This window comes from Struthio camelus, chromosome 3 (assembly GCF_040807025.1).
Source record: "Struthio camelus isolate bStrCam1 chromosome 3, bStrCam1.hap1, whole genome shotgun sequence".
Classification (NCBI taxonomy): Eukaryota; Metazoa; Chordata; class Aves; order Struthioniformes; family Struthionidae; genus Struthio; species Struthio camelus.
In genome coordinates, this window is record NC_090944.1 from 102500005 (window position 1) to 102518299 (window position 18295).

General features: G+C 40.2%; 1 protein-coding gene across 3 annotated transcripts in view; it reads right to left on the minus strand.

The window, feature by feature from the left end:
* Positions 1 to 18295, minus strand: part of RMDN2 (regulator of microtubule dynamics 2) — a 52854-nt gene that overhangs the window by 15384 nt on the left and 19175 nt on the right. For all 3 annotated transcript variants that reach the window (XM_009686659.2, XM_009686658.2, XM_068939381.1), the window contains exons 6-7: positions 9874 to 9949; positions 8080 to 8157 (exon numbers count right to left, since the gene is read on the minus strand). In XM_009686659.2, coding sequence (XP_009684954.2) covers positions 8080 to 8157; positions 9874 to 9949 — 154 coding nt within the window. The remainder of the gene's footprint in view (positions 1 to 8079; positions 8158 to 9873; positions 9950 to 18295) is intronic.

Sequence of the window (18295 nt, forward strand, 5' to 3'; positions counted from 1 at the left end):
GCAATAGTGCCTTAATCTTTTAAGATTTTCAAGAGACAGCATAGCATGGTAGTCCATCTACTGAATGCTTTTCAACATTATGAAAAGATGCTGCTACAGTCAAAATGTGCTCTTGGCCCTTGTAAAACAAGCTCATTTATTATACAGAAGCTGGTTACAACAACTGTTAAGACGTAATCTTCTTTTTTCCCTCTCCAGTTCTGACAAATAACACATGCCAAAAAGCTCTTCTCTTCTCAGGAAGACAGGCTGCTATAAAAGGGCTTTATGGAAATGCCACATTGCCACATAACATACACAACTTCCTCCCTTACATATCGTGACACATGACAGAAGCTGCACTGGTTACTGCCACAAGGAATTTGGTTGTATCCCCAAACCCAGTGAAACACGCCTCACACCTCAACTGAAGTAAGGAGCCGCTCAGAAACGCAACGCGAGCCTGAAGCCTGTTCATATGGACAATGGGTGAAGGAATCCTCCTCCTCCTTCGGATACATGGAATAGCTCCTACATCTGCAAACAAAGGGCAGGACTTTATGTCTTCACAGAAGTATCTGAACCCCAGCACTGATGGCTCCTGTCACAGAGTAGAGGAGAGGTAAAGTAAGGTTCTGTGTTTTCTTAGTGATTTCTGGCCTGATCGATACGGAAGTAATGCAGAGAAGGGATACACACAGGCAAAGAAAGCAAGCTTCTCATTCAAACTAGGAGGTGAAGCAAGAGATGAGCACCTTATAGCCACCTGTTATAGAGGGAGCTCCAATTCAGTTAATGGAGTTAAGCCTTGAATTCAAGCCTGTCCCAATACTGTAAAAATTTAAATGGCTTTGGATAGCTTCAGATTATTCCCGCCTCATTCCCTGGCTTCCCAAACTCTTCAGAGCTGTTGCCGCTTCCCCTGCCCTCTCCTGCTGAATCCAGCAATTATCCAGCAGGTTACAGTCAATTATGCTAAAATACGAGAATCCATCCACACTAGAACATACAGCTACCCACAGCCATCGATCAGAACGTTTCTCTTTTGAGTGGACATCAAGCTCTCCCTATTTCTTGTTGCAAACTGCCGTAAAAATACCACCGCAAAGAGAGCAAATGCAGGCCAGCACGCAACAGGAAAAACGCACAGAACCAATTTTTTTTCGTCTGGCGTCAAACAACTCTTAAGTAAGAGCAGCATTGCTTGGAGACAGAAGGCATCCTGGCCAAGCCTTGCTGGTTGTCTGGCAGGGTCCAATGTCTTGTTTGTTAAATGTCGTCAGTAAGTCTTTCACTCAAAACCACTAAAAATAATATTCGAAAGATAAACACTATTAAGAAACTAAAGCCTTTTTCATTATCTCTCTCAGATCTCTCGCTCTTGAAGCCGCTTTTAATGGAATAAAGCATTTTTAGCAAAGCTCTCTATATCAGTCTCACAGTTCTCACTCATTAAAACAACATGATGCCTCCCCTCTCCGCACAGCAGTGCTTTTATACTGTGTTATGAACTGCAGCACGCAGGTAAACACTTCAAGTTGTAGGTAGGTACGGGTGTGTGTGTGTATATATATACACACACATACATGTATACATATACGTATGCATGTATGTATGTATGCATAACTCCCCCTGTGCTGCACTTTCCTACCTACTCTCTAGGTTTCTAGGACACATTCTGTGAGAGGTATTAAATGTTTAAAAAAAAAATACACACACACACACACACACACACACACACACACACACACACACACACGGTTTTCTTTGGGCCAATCTACTGCTGTAGTGTTCCTTATTGTCTTGAAGAGGAAGAGGTTTTCTGTCTCTCTAAGGTTCATCTCATCAAGATACAGTGAGCTTAGAGGGGAAGGAAGAGATGAAAAAAACGAAGGGAGTGTATCTTCTTATACCGTTCTCTGCAAGACCACGCGACATTATATATACACTGCATGGATACAATTACCATACACAAAATGATCTTGCAATTTTTCCACGTGGAGTTACAACTAGCTACTTAAAATAAAAGTTATTCCTAGCAGTTGTTCCATTGTCGTATAAGATTTAATCAGAATTATTTTACTGAGGTTTTAGTTCTTGTTTTATCTGCCTTGGGTGCTGCTTTGAACTATACTTACTTGGCCATTTTTATATTACAAAATCCCCCAACCTAAAGCAACATTAAAAAACAAAAGGCAGCTACAGTGAGTTTTCTTTAACATGCACTGGAAGCAGTATTACACTTTATGGGTGTTACACAGGTAGTCAGATAATTCTGTAATGCTTTAAGTACTCAGACTTGCACCCGAATGGCTTGATGAATTCATTGCAGCAAACTCTAGCCGTTTACAAATGAAGTGCCTGGTTTACACTCATTTTCTAGGTTCCTTGGAGAGTCAATAGAGAGAGAGAGCAACTTTTCATCAGGCAATTCTCTTGCTTCATCTACTTCAGCCTGGGTTGAACTATCCTCTCTTCCTCTTTCTTTCGACTACAAAAGGAGCGCTGACAACTAGCTCAGATCTGGCAGGTATCTTGTGGATGCCTAAAGACAGGAGAGATGAATTCCATCCGAACAGCTTAACTAACCCCTGTCGGAGTCAGCCTGCCCCCCTCATATGCCTGAGTGGGGACAAATGGAAAAGAGCTGCTTTGTAATACAAAATTGTGTCCTGGAGCAATAATGATGTACAGGAAATGATATCCTTCCCCTAAACACACGCACACAAGCAGAGTCTTTAACTTGAAATCAATTTACGACAGTAAATTTTTATACCAACTCACTTTATTAAGTGTTCTCTGCAGGTTAGCAAGCACATGCAACATAAACCCTGGTGCAGAAAGCTCTAGTGTAGTGAAACACTGACTCTTATAGTCAACGTTTTTCCAAATAGTGCAAAAGCATGTCTGGAGGCCCATACAAAATGAAGCACAGAGATTGGTTGGAGTGAGACTGTAGCTATCATCAACTTCAGTATGGCCATATTTCACTTAACATGCATGTCCTAGGACTGGTATAGGAGAGCAGAAAGTAAAGGCAAAGTAGCTAACACAGCAGGTAATAACTACTACAAAAAAATAGTTAAAGAAAGAACAAGATTGTCCCCTGCTCTACAAACAACTTCTCAACCTTTAGCATGTTTTAGTTTTTCAAGATCTCCCAAGCCCTGACCTCAGTCCCCCAGCAACCTGAAAATTCACAAGGACACTGCAAGGAACGCTGTTTCATGCCCTGAATGAACTGGATCACGCTGAAGAGGAACATTGCTCCCCAGCCCCCATCTGCTCGCTCGAGAAGAGAGACTAAGAAGAAAGAAAACATCACTCTTCTCCTGAACTTCCCTAGGGCTGGAGGGGAGTAGGTCACCAGCACCGCCTGGCCACTGGCAAGGAGGGGACTCCACTCTTCTGTATCCCAAAGCTAACAGAGATAGGTGTCTCTTAAGATTTCTCCTATAGCTCTGTCAAAAGAGCTAGCTTCCAGCAGTTTATTCTACCCAAATCTGTATTAATACCAGAGATGGAAGAATACCATCCACAGGGCTAATGTGCAGCTGACCATAAAGTCTGCGCCCAGCACTCTCCTATCAGACCTCACCTCTCCTTCCACTGAAGACTAAGGCAGAAGCTCCGGTTCTCACCAATATATTTTGTGTCTAAATTGGAAGTGGGGAAAAGGTTTCCCTAACATCCCTTTCTCCTCTGCAGATTAGTGGCAGCAAAACTCAGATATAAACTAAAACACCCGCTGCTTGGAGTCTGTTTTTGTCTTCTATTCGGTTTTGATGAGATGCAAACCCTGTCCATTCCTAGCCTTTGTCAGACTCCAGGATGTTGGTACCAAGGAAACTAACCCATTCAGTCTGAAAATTCAGCCCAGACCGACCTGCCTCCTTAAAGGATTTCCTTCTCCAATGTTTCCTTGGTAATAGTCCACTGAAGACACATAACACAATTGTCTTCCATAAAGAAAAATCATCCCATTGATCCAGCTTCAGTAAAATATTAATGCAACCTATTTAAATATCTTCTGAGAGTTTTTTCTTTTTTATTACAATACATTAATGTGAAATTGTATTAAATAATTTTATAATGTTTTGACTTCTGGAAGAGATTAAATAACTGGACAGCAGCTCTAAAACACTGGCTTCCAACACAAATATTCCCTTTTCTTGCCAGCTGAGGAGCCACTACAGTCTGCACCGGCATTTAGCCATTTATGCAACTTGAATTCCCTGGGCTGTTCCCCTTCCAGTAAGGGGAGCAGACTTACAAAGCACACAGACAAAGGCACTGGGTCAATTTGTTCCCTGATGTAACCCAAACAGATTATACTGGGATACACTTGGGATGAATCCAACACATAGCACGTAATCTGCAAAAGCAAATTCCAAGAGGTCTCATTTTTAACACCACACTTGCATTTAGCAGAGGCTCTGATCCAGTTTCACAAGTATACACCCCAGCTGTTCTGTGCCAGTACTGTAACGACAAGTAGCCATAAATCTTAACTAGATACAAACTCAGTTTTAAAAGCTACTTTAAACATCAAAGCATTGAAAAAAGTAATTTTTAAGAACTACCAGATATTTGCTTACGAAATTTTAAAGAAAGCTGTAATTCATACATACAAATCACCACAGATTAATTCACTTCCAACAAACATTTCCTGTTGATTTGAAGAGTAAAGTAGTTTTCACTGTCCCTTCACAAAAATGAAGAAGCTGAAACTTAAAAGTCTCCAAACAACACTGTAATTATTTTAAATCATATGCATCAACATGAAACCTTCCCTAAAAGATACGTACTTCACAAAGTCTGCTTTTTGTCATTGAAGCTTGATGTGGGGGGGGGGGGGGGGGGGAGTTTCATCTACCATCATTAAAGAAATTTTAAATGAAAACGCTTTTGCTCCAGTTGCTTTTCCTTGCAATACTAATAATACTAATATATCTTCTTCCATACTAACCACAGTTTTAATTTGCTTACTAAATATTTTAAAGTATCTTAATTACAATCATATGGTATGCATCTTTTCCTCAACCTTACCACTAAAGCTATCCTGGAAAAAATTACCACTATTTAGCAGTACATATCAGCTCTGGAAAAAGGAATATTAAAATGAAAAAAGGAATATTAAAACAACATTTGGTAGGGTTCTATGGTTATTCATCTCTAACTGTGTTCAATTGTGTTTGCTAAATGGGTAGATTATTATTTTTTTTACTCATCACCTCTGCAAAACAAAAAACATGCTTTACATTGGAGCTATATGTGGGTTCTTCTACACACAACAGGTCCTACAGGAAAATTTTGCCCACCATGACATCTATGAAGAGAGCTGTGAAAAATCCTGCCTGATCAGATGATTTTGTCACCAGAAGTAAATCTCTGACAAAGCTGAGATGATATGTGAGTCGGAACAGAATCTAGCTCTGTCTTACAGCCCTACCGACTTTTTAATAAGAGAACTCAAAAATATCAGAAATTGATTTTTAGACATGGAGGCATCCGACTGTCACTGGCAGTGCATCAGAGGCAAACCCCTTCGTGCTGCGAAGAGGTGGGAAGGCTGCCAGGGGCTCTGCTGGAAGGCACCAGCGGGGATCTGGCCCTGCGAGAACAACTGCTGCGTCAGAAACTTGGCTCTCCCGTTATTGCTGCTTTTCACAGCAGGACTGTGTTATACTGAGGAAGGTGAGAAGTGGAAGTCGGAGTCAAATTCTGGCAAAACTCCACAAACCAAATTGCTCTACCAGTATAACATGCAGTCTCTGGGTAGAGATTTCAGTCTTCAATAAATCTTCGCTGTTTGCCTCCACTATATTTTTTTGCCCAAACGTCTGTTCAAACGATTTTCATTCAAGAAAATAAACTGGAGTCCAGACTAATAATACCAGAAGCATCCCATTTCACAGTTTCTTATGTCACTAAGGTGAAACAAGACTAAAAAAATACTAACAAACAGTGCAATAAAAGCCAAGTGGGATATACTGAGATAACACGTGAAGTACCCAAAAGGGATAGCTCATGTGAGAAACAAGCCATGAGAAACATCCGGGAGTGTCTGAAATAAATGCAAGCTGCAGTCAGTTGTTGGACACAGCATAGCATAGAAGCGTTTGAGAGAGATTTTCTTCAACGGCAGGACAGCAGGTATACGACAGGATAGTCTTTAGCAACTCACTTTTGCATAGCTAGTGCTGATATTCCAAAGTACACCGTGATGAAAAGCTGAATGAAAAGCTCTTTGAAAAACGTGGTGACATACCTTGCTTGGATCAACTAAGAAAAATGTAGTTGCTGAAAGTTTATTGAAAGTCATATATGTGATCTGAAAGACCTGCTGAAAGATTACTTTGCATTAACTCTTTTTCTAGATGAAGACAACCAAAGTCAAAGGCTGCAACGTTCTCAATGTCATAGCAACTCCCTCTTACTAGTGTGCAGGCACTTCACAGTGACTAGCTTCGGAAAGAGGTGAAAGAAAAAGGCAGGGCTGGAGTTCACATTTTTTCTAGCAGTTTATTTTATTTTATGCGGGGAGACTTAGGCAGTGAGGTAGGCCACAGAGAAAACTGACTCTGAAATACAGGCTTGCTCAAAACCTATGATCATGTTTTTTCCCCAACTCATGTGGGCATAGGTAGGGGGGAAAAAAACACCCTGCTATGTATGTTAATGCTCTTGCATTAAAAGAAACTTTCACTATTTTTTCTGCCTGCAGAGTCTTACTACTGACCCAGAAGGAAAAACAACTGCAGTACCATCACCACTGGACTAAAGAACAGCAAAGCTAAAGCTGCCCATTTTGACATGTAATTATTTTTAAAAGAGTGATGATTAAAAAATAGAATCCAACAGAAGAGGATGTCGTCTCCCTGCATGCATCAGCAGAAATACATACAACTGGTTTAGAAACAGAGGCACATGGTTCAAGACCAACTTTCAGCATTCAAAAAGAAACACAACCTCCCTCAGATTAGAGCACAAAAAATGATAAATGACCGATGTGAGTTCACAAACTAGGCAAAATTTTACAAACTATCAGGAACGTGTCAGTGAAGGAAGCCTCTGCTGAACACAGTGAAAGGACTGAAATGCCTTAGTGCGTGGGTGTGCCACATTTTTCTGACCTATTTCACTTTTCAAGGCAGCCTGAACACCTGATCCCAATCTAGATGGACATCTTCATCTCATGCTTGTATATGCTTTTGATTCAATTAATGTGTTTGAAGACAACACCCTACTAAAAGAGGAATATAGTGGTTGCAGAACACAACTTTTAATATGAAGAGTTCAGACTTTGAATTTTTGGAGAGAAGTAAGAGATCTTCTACTAACACTGGCTGCTACTGCTTTGAGAAGTTCCCTAGTGACCTTTTACAGCATAGCTTGTGCAGGAACATTTTCTTCTGACAAAGATGTCTCGCAACATGCAAGATGAAGCGATAAGGACAGCTATCTGAGCCATCAAGGATGTGGGTTTAGGAATAGAGGAACTCTCAGATTACAAGCACAATCATCAATTTCTCTAACAAAAATAAATCGACAGCTAAGCTTATAAACCAGATAATTATTTTAGTTTTGCATATATGAATACCTATCCCTATGTCATTAACACAATATTTAAAAGTATTTGTCATGTTAGCACAACAAAAAATTGTGTTACTCAGAAGTTTTGAGGTAAGTTATAGATTTTATACCTGCACCTTTGCTGTGACATTCACCTGAAATTCACCAAGCCAGCATGGTAGCTGTCCTGCCACAGACCTAATGCTGCAGCACAGAGCTGCTGCCATCATCTCCAGTTACAGGTGAGGACTGAAGTCACAGAAGGGCTACGTAACTGGCCCAAGAGCACCCAGGAAGTTTGTGGCAGAGTGAAGAACTGAAATCAAGCCTTCCAACATCCGAGGTCACAGTAACATCACAGGTGTGGAAATGAAATCCAGAAATGTATGTGTACTGTTTCATCTGGTTTCAAAACATCTACTTCAATAAATACATATTTTGTCTTAAGGTCTGTTATTTCATTTCAAATGCATTATCATTATTCAGTATATTCAAATCATATGTTAGATATAGAAAGCAACTTACTGAATAGCACCATCTTCCATTTAGGTAATATAAAAAAGGATCTTGAGGCTTAAGTTCAATTGCTTTGTCTAGATGCTCCTATTAGAAAGAAAATCAGTGTCACTTTAGATGTTTGTTTGGCAAGTGTGTTTACATTCTTAGAAATTCACTGTAAATCATATACACATTTTGAAACTCTCTTCTCCTTAAATTTTGTTCTAATATCCTAAAAATATTTCAGTTAGCAAAACCTTTATGAAGGGAAACCACAAACAAAATTATTTAGCCACTTTGCACACAATTCAGCAAGACGTGCTGCATTTAGAATAAGACTGAGCAGCTCCAAAGTTCAACCAAACAGCTCAAGAACTTTTGTCTTAAAAAGGCAACAGCTTCAATTACATTCGTTGTATATACAGTTACTATTAGAAAACGGTAGCACACCAAATCGGTAGGAATGCAATTATTCTCTTTGATAGATCTTACAAAACAGCACCAATCTCCTCCACCTTGGAACATCACTCTCCTAACAATATGGTTCATGACGCAATAAATTGTTGCTATAACGTGAAACTTAGGAGATAAAATGGTTCTGCTGCAATGAAACAATAAAACCCAGGAACTATCTAACGGGGTGCTTCTTCCAAAATCATTTTCATTATAGGTCACGAGTTTCTCTGTTTCTGTTTAATGCACCGCAAAAAGCTCTTGTTCCTTAACCTCAGTTTAAAGAAAAAAGAAATATGTTATTTCATCCCTAGCGACCATTTGCCTCTCAGAATAAATCTCTCTCTTAAGATATCATTTTTTCAGATAGCTCTGTTTTTCCAATGAAGCCAATCACTAAAATATCCGAATTGTACTGATCTGAGAGCCTATTATTTCATCATGATGTCCACAACTATGCAGGTATGAGCTCCTTTTTCAAGCTACGATTTTCCCCAAAGCCCTCATGCTTCCAAATGATTTACGTGGATTTCAGCAAGTCCTTCTCAAGAGAAGGTCTTCACTGAAAAGGCTACTGCTAACACTGTGGGCTCTTTTTAAGCTCCATCCTTTAACAACTGCAGCACTTCTCTGTTACATGCTCCCTTTTATGCAACACCACATCATTTTTCCTTTGCTCCTGCCATGCCCTGACACTTGGGATTTAGCTCACTTGGCACGGCTCTGACAAAATTAATGCACCCTCATCGGAGAGCCCTGTGACGCTCAAAGCCCTGCCAAGGAGGGGATGCGATGGGGACCTGGCCTGGGCATCCGCCAGGACAGGAACTCCCAGCAAATTAAAACCTGCCTGCTGGCCCTGGTGACACCCAGAAACGGGGACACAGGCTCGAAGGGGCAGCGGGTGGAAGGAGCCTGAGCAACACTGAGCGCAAGGAGGGGCAGGGGAGTACACGTAACACAAATCGCTACGTCTAAGTTATACAGTTGCCTTTGAAGGGCCAGGGTTAAAACATACACCGCTTCTGAAGGGTGGCAGGAAGCATGATTGCAGGATTGTGTTAGTTCACCACTTCACATTTAACGTATTTCATTTTTACAAACGGAATTGTTACTCCCTTCTCCTCCTCACTGTGATCACAGAATAAAATGGAAATCTCGACGCTATTGGAAACCTGAGTCAATATACTTACATTTTGCCAGCATATCGCCTACTAGTGTACATAAAAATAACTCTTTCTCTTTAACATAGGCACCAAAGTACACTTTTGAGGACAAATTAGTGTGATGGAAAAAAATCCATCTTTGACACTATATGAGGAAATAAATTACAGGAATAGCTTAAAAAAAACCCTACAAAAAACATACCTTAAAGAGATAACCATTCCTGATTTTGTTTTGTACACTTTCAAACTGAGACATATAGCCACACATAATTGCAAACCTGAGAGGGGAAAAGAAAAACACACACACATACTTTTTGTGATTTGAATAAATCTTTGAATGAAATTACAAAATATTTCAATACCTAATTCACAGATTAGGACCTATTTTTCTTCCATCTTGATGGCTGGTTAGAAGTCTGGCGTGAGCTGTATATATTCAGGAGCAGACAAAAACAAAACAAAACAAAACACAGCAATAATGGAAACAAGAAGCTTAAATGACACTGGGCTGTCAGTGAAGTGAACAAACTGGGATGTTCCTCAAAATTTATTTCTTTTAAACCTGTGACGCTTCCAGACTGGCTTCAGCATTGACAGTAGTTTAATCGAACACGTTATGTTCTGCATTGCAACGCACCGAGAACGTGAACGCCATCAGTGACGGCACCTCCCCTGGGGGAGGCAACTCCTCGGGATACGCTAAGCGGGAGGATGAGCACGCTCCAACAGCCCTTCACCGCCTCCTACAACCTTTCTCAAGTGTCGTGGTGCATTTCAGGACCTCTAGCTTTGTTTCAATATGTTCAAATTATTTAAAAATATACACACACATTCTGCTCCCACAGGATCACTACTGCTATTCTATCTGCCTATTGTAAAGGGTTTTTTTTTTCTAATTCTGAGAAAGTGGGGACATTGACAGCAAGAAAAGAAATGTGAACTCACTTCTTTTAAAAATTTATTGTTAAGCAGGTAAAGCTTGTAATATTTGAAGTGGTCTCTCTCTCTAATACATTTCTTCAACAGCACTGTTGTTTTGTTGATAATCCACTTTACACATTTTCATTGCTTTGCCATTATTACTTCAACAGCTGTAGAACTTGCTATGCATAACCCAAAGAAAATTCCCTTTTGCAAGTCAGTCCTACCTTCCATGGACCTACTTTCACTGACATTAGGACAACTTCACATTTCTCTATAAAACTAATACAACCACTTACGATATATTTAAGCAGCATAAACTGATACAGATGTTTTCCTCTAAGTTTTTCAGAATTTCACTTTCCTATTAAAACATTTACAACGCAATATCATATGGAAACAGAGTAATCCCAAAAGAGGGAAATCAAGTTGAAGTCCAGAGGAAAACATGAGTTATGCAAGAAACTTACCAGGTTAATCGCAGTAACAGAACCACAATCTCTATGGCACACACTGATTTTAAGCGTTAATAAATCTCAGCTTTCTTGATTTTCTTTATATAATGTAATGGTTCAAGCTCCAGTGAATCCTCATTAAAATGTCACTTCTAAATAAATCATTTTATTGCTTACAGTCATACCTCCTGGTTTTAATTTAAAAATCTATTTTAGAAGTACTCATGCTACAGATTATTACTTTTTTTATTCTGTAAACGTTCTTGGATACGGCATGAAAGTCAGCATAACAACAGTAGTTGAATTTGTAAGAGCTCCAGACAGACTGTCAAACACTGTTGAGCAGGACGTATGTTGTGATCAGTGTGCACTGAACAAAATCCGGCTAATCGCACCGCTACTTCTGACAGCTAAAGTTGCAGGGGGAGCGCATTTCAGATGGGAAAGAGCTGCGGTGGAAGAAAAAAACCAAGGAGGGGGGTGGTCAGGAAAGTTCAGGTATTTAGAAAGGGGGGGAAGGTCCTGAAAACTTCATTTGGCTTAAGTAACTCACGCAACATTTCCCTATTCCCTTTACTCATTAAGGGCTAATCAGATAAACTCAGCATACCATAGCTAAACGGATTGCTGCTACAAAAGAAAACAATGAAAAGCGAACAAGCTAATCCAGCATCTTGCAGTATTTCCCTGTCTGTGCGTGACAAGAAAAAGGGCCTTAGTTTAAACCAGTTCAGAGGAAAATTTTTACTTACAGCTAAAATCTCCAGTGGAGAGAAATGCCAGTAAAATTCTCAACAAATGAAAAATAGGCTAGTCTACTGACTTTAAATGCATTTTCTTTTTTCAAAGATAAAATGAAAGCGTCTCGCATATGAGCATCATATTTTATATTTTATACATTTGAAATGCATTAAACGGGCAATTAGCATAAATAAATTATTTATTTTTTGGATTTAAAATTCTATGGCATTTCAAATATTAATTTCCAGGGACAAGAGTACCTTTAGCCAGGCAGGAGTTCTTAGACGTTTGATATGATTTTAAAACAGTTCAAAAACGGAAGGATAAGAAAGTAAGCTTTATTTTCACTGGCCTAAAAGGTGATATTAACTAGTAAGAAAACGATCAGTGAAAATTAGGAAGGAACTAATTGAAAGTACTTCCATCTTGCTCATTCCCTTCAATACAGAGATATCTTTACAGATTCATGGTATAGCTCTTAGCAAAGCAACCAGACTGAAACAGAAGTGCTTGTATTGCAGAGACTCTATCTTACTTTTCCGCACCTCCTCGATCTTGGAGCCGTACTCACTGCACTAACCTTGCTTTCAGTCTCCTCTCTCTTCACAGTCACCTCCCCCATCTAGTGGTTAAACATAAAAGTATCAGCCAGTCTACGGCCCCGAGGTTTTCACAGATTTTAACATGGTCACCCAGTGCACTATTATCATAAAAATTGTAAAAGAAACCCCACAAGACTGTGCAAGGAGTCTGTGGAATGAATAAAACATACATATATTTTATGAGAGCACGTGATATTGTCTTTCCTCGCAGCCATGGCCTTACTTAGGCCCTTCGAACATCAAGATTGCAGTATCACAGCAGCTACACAGAGAAAAATAAAGTGAAAATCACTATTGACTAAGCACTGCAAGGAAGCAACCTAACTGCTAAGTTAATGCTACTGCCTGAAACATGTCAAAAACATGCCCGTAAACATAGTCGTCAAAATAAACTTAACAGAGATAATCATAACTCTGTTAGACAGACATACATTTTTTTTGTTTAAAAAAAATATATGGTTATTTCTAGGTGGAAGAAATCTTACTGAAAACAGCACAGAAGCATATGGATTAATCTCCCACAACTAATATTCTCTTTCTAAGCACAAACACAATAAAACTCAGCAATAAATCAGTACCGGGTCCCTTTGCCACAAACGATGTGACTGAAACTCAGAATCATAAGAAAAAGTACTTGACATAGATGGAGGCCAAGCATCCATGTGGACCTCATGTAAAGGGGTCCAGCTGGAAGCCAGCTTACGTTTTCGCTTCTGGTGTTCCAGAATTTCCATATGCATTCAGACAAGATCAAATTGTAAGAGGGAATTATCTGCTGCAAAAGGAAGAGCAGCAGGTTGATCCAGCTAGTTTTACCAAGCAAGTTCACAAGCAACCTGAATTTTAACTGCACTTAATGCCAAAAACGCAGACAGACACTACCAGCGGTTGGGCTCTGGTAAGCAGAGTTTATGCCATATGAGATGAATTCACAGAAAAGGTTTAAAGCCTGAAGCCAAAAAGAAGCTACCTGAGGACATGCAAACACATCAAGTTTTACCTTTCCCCTGATAAGCTTCATGGGACGAAAATCAGAAACAACATGTATCCTCTCAAGCCGGCTCCCTACTCTTCTACACTTCCTTCCATCTATTCCAACTCTAAAATAACCTCCTGCTCCATGCACACTTTGGCTTGGAAACACATGTTTGGGGATAGGACTTTCAGGGCTCCTGAGCCTCCCATTCAGCAGTCTAGTTTCAACAGAAAAGTTTCTTTACTGTAATCAGTATGACTAAGAATGGGATTAGAGTTCGTGGTATTTACTAATGCCAAAGGCAACTTAATTCATGCACTTCGTGACTACTCCTGCTCTCCGAGCCTCCAATCCCCTCCACATAGGGGTAACGCATGAGGCCCATGGAAAAAAAGGTCCACTTTCATTCTGGTTCTAAATGCCATTCTTGCCCCTCTCTACACAGCTCAGGGCCTTCTGCACCCCATCTTATTTCTTTGCCATTAACTCCCTCTTATCTGTAGCACAGCAGTTATCGCACCAATGAAAATATTCAGAATTTGTCCACAGCACTCATTCTGTCCGACAGACCAGGAGCATACCTGCTTCCCTGCCTCTCGGGGCTGCGTGCACCCTGCACAGGAGATTCACGCGCGCTGCCAACAGCCTCTGCGATGCAGCCAGACCCTCAGGCTTCCTTTTTAGTCTGACTTCAATGAGATCTCAGTTCCTACAGAGGGAGGTTCTGCCACTTATATTACTGTTTGTGACTTCTGTTACAGTACTGTTTCAGAGATCAGTTTTGCATGCTTAAAATTGCATTGCTTTCCCACCATGATGCATCATCTATAAAAATGCATCTGATATCTGATATATCAAAAGTAAAGCATCAATTTGATACTACTTTCCTCATGTTGGCAAGAGCATGGCAGCAGTGGCTAACAATGCCAGCGTACAAACTAAAACGTGCCAAGGTGCAAAGTAAAATGTTTACGTTTCCCTTACTTGGAACACAACTGAGTCTACAGTGCAAAAACTGGCAGGAATATAGTTTTTATATCAAAAATTCACCAGAGTAACAAAGCTGAGCTCCACGGAAACATCAGATGCAGCACGCACTTGTGTAGCTGACGCTTGAAAATACACTGGAAACAAACCATTGCTTTGGTAAAAAAAGAAAAAAAACACACAAGGACATTTAAGAATTATGGCTTAATAAATTATTGCAACACATACTATAAATCAGAACAAGGAAAAATGCTGCTGTTAAAGGATATTCACAGAAGTGCATTATTGGAACATGTAGACGTTGTGTTTCGCATTTCTGAGGCTGTGGATTCTGCAACTGGATCATTTTCCAGAAATGTAGCTTTTTATCACACACATTTCTAGTCCTTATTGCTGCAAACATGACCTCAAAAAAATCTGCAAATCTGGAAACTGAGTGAAACAACAGCTGTCAGAGATAGTAACATAACAATTCTCCTTGACAGAAGTGTCATGGGGATCAGTGGGCTGCCAACATTACTTCCTCTGAGATCATGCTGGCAGAAAACTTCTAGTACATACATCTTCTCACAAGCCAAATCTGCCTCCTTTGCACTTGCACAAGGATGCTGAAGCGTTTTACCAAGGCATTGCTATTCCAAGAGCCTTTACACCCAGGGGACGTATCGTGCCCCTCCTCACAGGCTGGACTAGAGACCTGAGCTCAGTCCCTTGCAGAGGGCTCCTATGACGCAACTGCCAGCATCTCCTACCTCCTCCCTTCAGCAAGGAGGGAAACATGCACCAAGCAGGAAAATGGATGGAAGGAAAATGGACCAAAAACGTCCTCAGGCACTGCTGCAATGACATTTCGACACTTCTGAATAGAAACATTTCAGTCACCTACTCTATTAAAAAAAACAAAAAACGCAAACAGAACCCTAAATTGTAATTTTTTGCCCTCCTCAAATGATTTTGTCTGATCTAATTATAACCCCACGAATCGCATAGTCCTAATGCATGACCCTCCACCATTCTCTCATTTAAATGCTCCTTAATCAAAGTACATAAGCTAAGCATCTGGCAGATTCACCTGCTACAAAACAAGCTACAGCTTTTCAAAAACGGCTTCTGAAATTGCCTTTCTGTATTTCACAGAATCACAGAATCGTTTAGGTTGGAAGGGACCTCTGGAGATCATCTAGTCCAACCTCCCCGTTCAAGCAGGGTCACCTAGAGCATATTGCCCAGGATCACATCCAGGCGGCTTTTGAATATCTCCAGGGAAGGAGACTCCACCACCTCTCTGGGCAACCTGTTCCAGTGCTCTGTCACCCTCACTGTGAAGAAGTTTTTTCTCAGGTTCAGATGGAACTTCCTGTGGTTCAGAAATTATTTGAAATTATTGTTGCCAAAATAATAAGTGATTCAAGGATAACTGGCTGACATCAAGCATAATTAACAGTGAAGATTCCTAGAAAACTTCTTTGGTCTTCCCATAAACCAAATACAGGATAAATAACCCATAACTTAAAACTCTGTTATACCAAGTTTTGCCTGTAAGCAGTATTTCTGGCCAAGGCATCAGGTCTTGAAAAACAGGAGCGTGTAACAGAAACACATGCTTGTAGCTTGTGAGTTATCTGTCTGTGCTACAATTCTAGGGCTAAGGGATCATTAAGGAGAGAAGGTTACAAGTTTTAATCAGAACAAGCACCGTACAGATTTCACTTTCAAAAGCTGTCGGTAGTAGTATGATAATATCCTACAAAGTAGTATGACAATATCCTACAACATATTCTATAATTGCAAGGAGTTCTGTCTCACTAGGAAAATATTTTACTGTCATTGAACCCTACTAATCCGAGGAACTGTCTGTTACAACTCTATTTCTGAGAGCGCATGACACGTTCGCTCCTCTGTGGGAAGTCTGTGTAAAATTCTTTTGCATGTACGTGCCTTTAAATACAAAAGTTCTTCTTCCATAAAAAGAACATTTTTCCTGCTCCTGCACAGCCCCCTACATTTCTGCAAAATAACCAAGTTATATGCATTTAAGAACTGGACTTTACCATGCTGGGTAGTAATATCTATTAACCTTAAAAGTTAATCCACTGATGGTGATGCAGGAGAAACCTAACCCTGGTCAGCTCAAAGCAGTGATAGACTTCTGCACTTGGGAATTTCCTTCTGAGCAGTTCTTGACCCTATTACGAGTGAGTTAACCATCTTTTATTCACAAGACTTACAAGTTAAAGATGTTTCTAGATTTATGAATACTTTGTAACTCTCAAGTACTACAAAACACCGGGCTAGACTCCCTCCATACGTTTGCAATCTTTAGGCTTCTTCACTGAAATGTGGTCTACCTCAGACTATAATTTTTTTCATTTTTTCCATACCAAGTGTAAGACACAGCAAGCCCACTCCGAAGCGTAAGGCATACTAGTGGAAAGATTCCACGAGTTCTAGCCCAGGCACAAGCTTAGCAGAAAATTATATACAAACATAAGGGTCAAGACTTTGAAGTAGTCCTGGGAGTGAGTAATAAAGCTCCACGGCTAGTAAAAGCTAGTAGAGTCTCTTACGGCGACCTCCTTTCCCGTTTTCTGCCATGTTAATATGAGCCAGCCAAATTCCCACGGGATAATTACTCAGGTCCTCAATGAAGACAATCCATTCTCTTCCACAGTTACCTTTCTCAGTGAGAGACTGTCAGCTCCGGGATTGACTCCCATGGACAACCCTGGGCTTGGGGATCTTGTTTCTGTGTAACCCACGTACACGTGACAGAGAAAAGTCTTGGGGGCAGCTGTACGTTCTGAGGTGTCTGCAGCTAAAGTTATCAGCTTTTCACTTGAGAATTTCACTCTGCTGCAAACGAGATGCATGTTCTGCATGACTCCTGTCACCAGGTGAATTCCACAAAGTAACCCAAACTTAACTGCAGCACTAAGCTGGCTTTGTGGCAACCAAACCGAAGTCCAGTGCAAAGAATGATCCTTCTGGGTGAATGTGATGAAGACTGGCTGCATCTAGTAATCTTTCTGTTCTTTGAAGAGCCTGTATGTAACATATCCTCTTCACTGAAAAACAGAGGTGCAGGATTCTGGACAATTATCAGAGAAGCCTTCTGGACTTTTTCCTAACTTTTGAGGGGGAAAAAAGCAACAACAACAACAAAAGACAACAAATCCACTTGCTTTGAAAATTAACTTAAAAGTGATTGCTTATATTTTAGTAAAAGCACTATTCAACACACCTCGGCATTCTGCATTTTTTTTTTAATAATTCTGAAGTTATCAACTGGTGTCATCTGAAGTGGCTACAACACTGAATTGGCCTCAGAGCACTTCTAATTAAAATCAGGATGACAAGGATACACTGCGGTCCAAGATGAGCTGTGAGGGTTCACAGCTATCATTTGGGAATCACTGACCCAAAAAAAGATTTTGTTTGAGGCTTGGGAAAACAAGACCACCTGTCACTGGCCAATGCCAACTTTTGCATTCAGGTTCCTTCACAACTTAAACTGCCACAGGCTGAAGAAGGCAACAAGTCACCTAAAATATTTACTCTGCCTCTCACTGCAGTGGTCAGACAAACAATAAAAGGTTACAGCTATGCTTTTCCCTTTCCAGTGTTTCCATTTAAGTACATTTTTTTCAAGGTGTCCACTCAAACAGTCTGAAGGTTTTGTGATCTGCCTGGCAACCACAATATTAAGTATGAACACATGTTTTCAAATATCTGGATTTGGATATTAAAATTATTAGCAGCTGGAGGAGACTGTTACCAAAGCTGACGGACTACTTCAAGCTCTTTTGCCCAGCTCTTTCTGCACGTATCTTATCAAATGTAAACCGAAGATGAATATCGCTCACTAGTCAGTGTTTTGATCAGTAAGTTGGCCAATTCTAGTATTGATATATTTTTTCATAAAACTAGACCACAAAATATAGG